Here is an 8741-nt window from a genome sequence, read left to right on the forward strand (position 1 = left end):
ATTGAAATAGTCTAACAAAACACATGCATACTTTTTTGTAGCTTAAAACCTTTTGGTTACGTGTCCCCGTACATCTTCAGAACTACTTTTTCTCCGGTAAGCTACGGGCAATTTCTCAGAGCAGGAGGCTCATTGAGAGTAGTGACACCGTCACATCAGAGCTACAGATGGTCAGCGTTTCACAGAACTTCATGTCCAAAAACCTGAACTATCACTTTAACATGCCGACATGAAGAAAAAAACCCCACATACAATCAGACAGGCTTCAAGACATCATTTTGACAGGCTGTCTACAGCAGCAGAGCAAAATGCTTTTACAACACATAGATAGCCTACTGTATTTTTCCAAATAGTAGCCCGGGCGTTTATTTCACAAAATCGATTTTGAGCCCAGGCATTTAAAAGAACCAGGGGCTATTTGCTCAAGGCTTTTTTTTTTTTTTCCTTGCACCGACCTGCACCAGGCTGTTATTTGGTTACAGTTCCTGTCCAGTATGTTTTTAGTGCAAAAATACTGTATAATGTAGGGGTGAGTTCGTGTACAAAAATCTCTAAACATTTAGAGTGGGTCATTTTTTTCGTGTACACGGGTTTCACCGCTGGGTGGTGCTATTGCATTATACCAGTAAAGCCCCAGTTATCCGAATACCAACCTAACGGGCCATTTAACCAACAGTTACAGGCTGCCACACCGAAATATCACCATCCCGACGGTCCGCCATCCCAAATTCTGGTCCCTGAGTCCTGACAGTACGCTATGGCAAGCCTGTAGAAGCTGTATTCCCCATGCATGTCAGCAATTTTCACCAGGGACGCACGTGAGTAATTCAGGCTTACATTACCTGTTTTTCAGTGAACTCTTCTGGTAATTTTGTTAAAAGGCATGGCATATAGGTCCACAGTAACTTATTATTATTATTATTATTATTATTATTATTATTGTTAGACCTATTATTATTATTAGGCCTATTATTATTATTATTATTATTATCATTATTATTATTATTGGGTCTTATAAGAGTGGGCTACAGTGAGTACCAGGCCATCAAATCACAGCATCTGCGGTGAGAGGACACGGAATTGTGTGCGCTTTTACGTACGCAGGTCAAGGCGATCACAGATATTTGATGTGGGAAAGATGTAGCCAGATGTATTACCTGTTTTAGATACGTGGCTGTCTGTCCATCCGTCCGTCCGTCCTTCCGTAGCACGAGTCATGTGCACCACCACACCGACCCGTGCGTAAAAGCGCAAACAGTCCCTCAAGGAGGGACAGCCCTGCAGACAGGGAGAGAGCAGCCCTCGCGAGCTTCTCTCTCCCTGAATGAGGAAATAATCGCACAGGCGTTTAATACGCAAAATGGGGTCAAACTCCCGGCGGTTATTAGCCACCGGGCGACTATTTGGAAATATACGGTAACTCACATAACTCATAACTCGCGGAGGAGCGAAGTGCCGAACAATTTGATTCAATAACACTCGTATTCACTAACACTTGTATTCACTGATGAGCATGTTATTGACCTATTTAAGTGCAATACAATGAAAACAACCAGCCAGTGCGCCTCAAGTAATGACTACAAAACCTCTCTCTCTTTTTTTTCTCCCGATTCCAAGGTATGGCAGCTGCCATACCTCGCCATACCTAAATGACGCCTATGGGCACATAATATTGATTTAACAATAAAGGTCAAACACAAGTTAATTACTAGTTGTGGTCTAATTTCTACTCCAATTGCCCATTTGAAAAAGAAAATGGAAAAAGCATGTGGATTTCCACTATTTGTTTTATTCACACGGAAAAACAAAATAATGCATTTAATATTTGTTTATCCTGTTATAAAACAAACAAGTTGAACACAGCTGTGGATGGAGGGGACACGCACCGTAACATACGCTCAGTTTGCATCAGTCATTTATTCATTTGAGCATTGTTGTATTGCCAGCCTTTAGTAATATCATTAATTCATTTTACTACTTGGGATTCAGATGGGTGAGTGTGAGCAAACATTCTCAATGTGACAATTCCGTTTCAGTTTGTGGCTGGCAGCCTATATTCCTTTTTTTAATTCAATTCTGACCTTAGTAATTAAACAATATCTTTCACCGTGTTGTCCACGTTTATATGTCCTGCATGAAACAACACGATGAGAACATACGCCCCATACGTTCTCATCGTGTGCATTTTGTAGTCCATCTTCAGAACATTGTAGTTTCACCACAGCAGACCCTCGTCAATAACATCCTTCTCAGCCAATCACAGCGCGATAAATTCTTCTTCTTCGTTTGGTTTTATGGCGCGTTGCAACCATTGCTCATTAGGTGTATACCGCCACCTACTGTACCAGAGTATGTAGACGATAAATGTACTGCCTTCCGTTTCCACTATACTCTCACTCACACATGCATACATTCTTCTCTTACATACATATATTCTCTTTCAACATACATACATGTTCCTTTTACATACATATATTACTTATAGTATTAAATGTATAGATGATTGCATGTGCATGAGAGCAAAGTGTATGAATGTGTGCATAAAATATATGAATATGAGAGAAAAATGTATCAATGTGTGTGTTCAAATATATAAATATGAGAGTGAAAATATATGAATGTGTGAGTGAAAATGTATAAATATGAGTGAAAATATAAGTATGTGTAAGGAGAATATACATACATACATATACATATACATATATATATATATATATATATATATATATATATATTATTTGGTTGATTGCAGACAAAAATAGTTATAAAGATTTTAAAACTGCAATTGCTACACATACAGATAGTGAGCAGGTATACTTTGGTATACTCTTATATTACATAATTTAAAAAGAGCAGTACACAAATGACATGGAATGGAATAATTACAAATTATTCATTTTTCTATCCATGTTGAAATTCTGTAGTTTTGCATAGGAGGTAATTATCTCAGTACCTTGTCTTGGCTCCCCTGCCATATACCGTCATTCATTAGCTGAAATGATGTGGGCATAGTGCATGTGCTTCTGAAACACTTGTGCCAATGTAGACAATAGGCTTCAGGGTCAGGGACAGCTGTCGTTCTGCTTGTGCAATGACAAAACAGCTCTGTCTTATTAACGACGGATTTACAAGCGGCTCGTAGCAATTCTGAACTATTTTGTGCTATTTATTTAGGTTAACAGGATTTTTCGCTGATACGAAACAGCAAATTTAAAAATCGACATTTGTGTATCTGTTTTCTTCAAGTAAGTTTTTTTTTTTTTTTTTTAGAAAAATGTCATAAAATGTCACGTAAGAATCGCCTATCTATGGAAACCATCGACAGCTCAACACAGTGACAGAGCTCACAGAGAGACCAGTAAGAAATGAAGCCATCACCAAAGTTAGCCAAAGTTACACAAATCGGCCGCTCGTGGGTGTGCATGAAGCACTGTTATGGTCAGGTTTTTCGGTTAAACAGAGACACTGGTTGTCAGTAACTTGTACTGGCATTTCAGCTGGTCGGATCAGTGTGCAAGGCGGCCAAACTGCGCAGAATAACAAGTTGCCTGTTCATAAAAAAAATCGAAGTGAATGCAGGAGTGTCCCAGCAGCAAGTCGTCGTCACCTGTCAGAATGGGGAGCTAGCTACTGCTAATTAGAACGCTGACTCCCAAAACCGCTTATTTCTGCATTTACAGAAAACCTAAACGATCCATATTGTCTTCCACTTACCCGTCCCGTCTGGGCGTCCGTCTTCTGTGTTTCAGCAGGTATAAAACCAGCAAAATACCGCCTGCTATGGAGGAGTTTTTCGCTGTTAGATACTTACTGAAAGACGCCATGTTTGAGACACAACGACCGGTTCGTTTGGACATGTATAGCTGCAGCCAGTCACATTCCGTCTGAAGCCAACGTGACACGCCCAGCGGCAGTACCAGACACACCCCCACCGCCACAATTCCCTGTTTTTTTTTTTTTTTTTTTGAAGTTTTTTTTTTTTTATTGACAAATTTACAATACAATTTGGCATAGAACAGTGTTATACAACCAAATAGGGTACAGACAAGCCTCGATATGGGTTTTAACAGTACAAATAGTCAAAATGTCACAGTAAAAGTTTACCCAATTACTGAGAGTGAAGAAAATAAATACATAGGCCTAAGCAAATTAAAACAACAACAACAAAAATTATTAAGTAAAGAAATAGGAAATAAAGGGGAGAGAGCTAGGGGGACTCTGTGAGGTTAAGCTCCTCTACTAAAACACGAAGCTTCACAGCCGTCTTTTTCTCCATGCATTTTAAAGATGAGAAATAATGACACAACTCCTTATGAAAAACATAGATTTGAGGTTTTGTTTTCATGAATTTGTTCTTATGTATAAAAAATTTTGCAAGGATGATAATTGTATTAATTCCCAGATCATGTGTTGGATCTTTTACAGGTATGCCATATAAAATATTCTCTTTTGTTAAATTAGAGAAATTGACAAATTTGGGGAATAACCAGTCATGTAAATCTTCTCAAAAGACATGAATAAACTTGCAATCATAAAATAAATGTTCTGTGGTTTCAATTTCATCATCACAGAATGAGCAATTGTTATGCTCAAAACCAAAACGACATCGTAAAAATTCAGCAGAAGGGTATATTCCATTAAGAATTTTAAAGTGAACTTCCTTCATTTTTGGTGCAATTGGATACTTAAAGAATTTGGCCCTTAAATTCTCAGCTTCCTTTTTAGAGAATAATTGTAGAATTGAGTTTCTGTTTGTTGAGAATGGATATAATTCTTTAATAAAGGTTTGCCGGATTGTGACGTTAGGCAACTTTAAGCTATTGAGATTATGACCATTCACCAAAAGTGAAGGAAGATTTGGGTTAATATTACTTTGAAGTAAGTTATTAGACATTATAATTATAGATTGAGGAATTGCTTTGATTATTATTATTGTATTAATTCCCTGGTTATTTAAACCCTGATATAAAGAGGTTGCAGTTAATACATGGAGCAATAACCCACTTTATTCATTTACTTTATTCATTATACATGAAGTCGTGATTCATCTTTTAAATAACAACATGTTACCCGTAACATCAACCTAACACTTCAGAGCATTCTCATTGCTAACTGAGCATGTTCTTCACATAGACTGTATAAAGTTTCTTCAGGGTCCCATGTACTGAATGATCTAAATGTGTGATATGTAACAAAACTGATGAGGCTGTTCGGCATATGGTATAGTTTTTCCCTCGTACACCTTATTGTTGGTACATGTTTTCTTTTCCTTCTTATGTTCTTAGCATAGGCTATTAGTCATTTTCTGTTCCTTTCCATTTTATGTTCCTTTTGGTTATGTCATTTTACATGTTATTAATGTCTTTTTGAAGGATGTTACAGAGTAGCAACATGTTAATCAACAATGCGTTGTTATGAATAGCCTACACATCCAATGTTCTGCAATACGTTGTTATAAGTGCATTTAATGTAATGCAATGTTAAGTCTATTAATAAAGGATTAGAAAAAAAAAAAAAAAAAATTCAGGGCTTCCGCTTCCGGACCAAGGAGCTAGGGCCAAGGCTGCGGTCGGAAAGTCCCTCCTGTCGTCTATTCCTAATCACTATTCCTTGACCTCGGTGGGAAAAAACACGAGGTCAAGGAAAGATGAGTAGGAGAATTCATAAGGACTTAGGAAAAGAGAACCGCGGAGCTGAGAAAATCCGACCGCACTTACGCTGGGCTACGTCATCATGCGACGGCTGATGTTATTGACGTGGGTCTGCTGTGGTGAAACTACAATGTTCTGAAGATGGACTACAAAATGCACACGATGAGAACGTACGTTCTCATCGTGTTGTTTCATGCAGGACAGCCTATATAAACGTGGACAACACGGTGTAAGATAGGCTATTGTTTAATTACTAAGGTCGGAATTGAATTAAAAAAAAAATGAATATAGGCTACCAGCCACAAACTGAAACGGAATTGTCACATTGAGAATGTTTGCTCACATTCACCCATCTGAATCCCAAGTAGTAAAATGAATTAATGATATTACTAAAGGCTGGCAATACAACAACGCTCAAATGAATAAATGACTGATGCAAACTGAGCATATGTTACGGTGCGTGTCCCCTCCACCCACAGCTGTGTTCAACTTGTTTGTTTTATGACAGGATAAACAAATATTAAATGCATTATTTTGTTTTTCCGTGTGAATAAAAAAAATAATGGAAATCCACGTACTTTTTACATTTTCTTCTTCAAATGGGCAATTGGAGGCGAAATTAGACCACAACCAGTAATTAACTTGTGTTTGGCCTTTATTGTTAAATCAATATTATGTGCCCCTACTGCATAGATAGACAGATAAATAATAAATAATAATAATATTAATAATAAAAGGGACGCTGCTGTGCCTCGTGCGTAAATGCGCACAGCGTCTCTCTTTATGGGGAAACGCGCTTATTGTTTCTGCTGGGGGGTGGGGTGGGGTGCTCGCTGCAGGTATTTAATAACCTCAGGCAGATATCTTTTAACGTTACAGTCTTTTGTATTTTTTGTTATGATCCTTCCACTGTAGCTCTGCAGGGAAACACTGTACAGGGGAATAAAAAGTGGGAAGCAGTAACTTCATTGATTATTTAAATCTCCAGATACCCTAAGTATATGCGCATTTATGCACGAGGCACAGCAACGTTACTTCTTTTTTATATAGTGCCAAATCACAACAAAAGTCATCTCAGGGCACTTTACACATAGAGCAGGTCTAGATAATACTCTTGAATCTATCTATCTATCTATCTATCTAGGCCATAAGCATAGCCGATGCCAACGTTTTGAGATGCAGTAGATCTCCTTCCTTTCTCGGTCATGTTGATCTTTTTCTTTCCTAATCATTTGAGTTTGTGAATGGTGCGTAAATATTGCCGCCGCAATGACTTGTGGGATGGAATTATCTCCTTTCCTATCGCTTAGGAAGGTCCGATGTATCCTATGCTAAAGGAGATCTGAAAGGAAGCATTGAACCTTTTTTCCTTAGTGTTTAGAGAATTCCAACAGCTCTTATCATGGCGGCCGCTAAAATACTTCCGGGTAATTTCACTCAGCTAGGAACCTTCCTAAGCAAAAAAGACTTTCCGAACGCAGGGCAAGGCTATTCAAGAGAAGGCTGAGACACGGGGTCAAACATGGGGGGATTGCACATGCGCAGTGTAACTTGAGCTGCGATGCTGGAGGGTGACAGCAGGGCCGCTGGATAAAAAGCGCAGGATCCGCTCAGGCAATAAAGGAGTGCGGTCTGCTTGGACTTTTAGACGGCGGCTGCCTGAAGTTGTCCGAATTGCATCTCTGTCATTCTCACCCACAACGCAGGCCACCAGTGACAGTCCAGTAATAAGCTGTGAAAATGACATGCATGCACATCCCCCTTATTCCGCGGTCTCACGCCATCTACTAAGCCTTTGAGGAAGTGCAGACCAGATTTTACTGCGCATGTGCAATCCCCCCATGTTTGACCCCGTGTCTCAGCCTTCTCTTGAATAGCCTTGGCTAGGGCGCGTCATGTAGTCAAAGAGCATGAATACCAAGAGGCGAAACTCCGTTGAATTTTTGCCAACAGCCACTAGGGGCGCTGCCGCCATTTTGGACTGTTGAGCTTGGACTGTTTTGCCCAGACAACATGCAAAATGTCAAGGACAGAGGAGAAAAAAAGTAAAAGAAAACAGTGCAGTGCAATTAACTGCAACAACTATCGGTGGAACACCCCGCACCTGGCCTTCCACCGTTTACCGAAGGATCACGACAGGTAAGAACTCCTGAGGTGTAAGTTTTAAAGTGTTTTAATATCAATTTAATATGCCAATTTTGTTTTGTTGTATATATATATANTTTGCTTTACAAAAACGTGAAAAAGCAGCTGTGACCAGGCTATCACGAGGTGAGTAGCATTGTAAGTATAATTAATAGCGATATACTTCAGTTTGTCTGTGTGTTTTTGTATGCAAGCGGGTCTGCTGCGGTCTGCTGACAGTCCAAAATGGCGGCGGTAGGACGAAATCATGGGCGAGTCTGTTGCTATGGGGCGTTCTATTGAGCTTCGCCTCTTGGTATCCATGCTCTTTGGCTGCAGCCGCAGATATAGAGTGCCGAAGTCACGCCCCTTCCAGTGAAGCTCATGGGACCTTAGATCGGAAAAAATATGAATGACAGTGAATGAGGAGAGAAATATTATCTTTTGGTCCCGTTTGAGTTGTGACATGAAATCCAAATATTTTGTTCATGAATTTAAAACATTCATTTTAAGGTCAAGAAAGTCATACTTTGTGGTAAAACTGTTGAGATATAAGCTTTTGAAAAAAACGTAATTAGAAAAACTACACAGGAGGCGGTCGCGTATGTGACGTCATAGCTTTGGTTCGCTTCCTGCCATAGATACATATACGTAGATGCCGCATTCAACGGTGCTCCTCATTGGAGCGATACGTCAACGCGGCCGCCATCTTGCCCAGGTGGAGCCGCGCTGCCTAATGCATGTATGTCTATTGAGGCAGGAGATTATTTATGATTAAAATCATCATTACTCGCTGAATTCTCAACCGATTATCATGCGGTTTGGTTTGTTATAATTGTCAGACATGTAGTTATGATACAGGATACTTGGTTAAATAAAAATGCAGCTTTTCATACCAAAGTATTTGATCTTATGTAGATAAAGTAACAGTAATAGTTCTACAACACATTTAAACTAAACTTTCCC

At 39.3% G+C, this 8741-nt stretch overlaps 1 protein-coding gene across 3 annotated transcripts in view; it reads right to left on the reverse strand.

Moving 5' to 3' along the window:
• The window catches only part of abcd3a (ATP-binding cassette, sub-family D (ALD), member 3a), a 76329-nt gene extending 72459 nt beyond the window's left edge, over positions 1–3870 (reverse strand). For all 3 annotated transcript variants that reach the window (XM_050056484.1, XM_050056482.1, XM_050056483.1), the window contains exon 1: positions 3715–3870. In XM_050056484.1, the coding sequence (XP_049912441.1) occupies positions 3715–3857 (143 nt within the window). In that variant the 5' untranslated portion in view covers positions 3858–3870. The remainder of the gene's footprint in view (positions 1–3714) is intronic.
• Between the last annotated feature and the right edge of the window lie 4871 nt (positions 3871–8741).

The sequence above is a fragment of the Epinephelus moara genome, chromosome 11 (genome assembly GCF_006386435.1).
Source record: "Epinephelus moara isolate mb chromosome 11, YSFRI_EMoa_1.0, whole genome shotgun sequence".
Lineage (NCBI taxonomy): Eukaryota > Metazoa > Chordata > Actinopteri > Perciformes > Serranidae > Epinephelus > Epinephelus moara.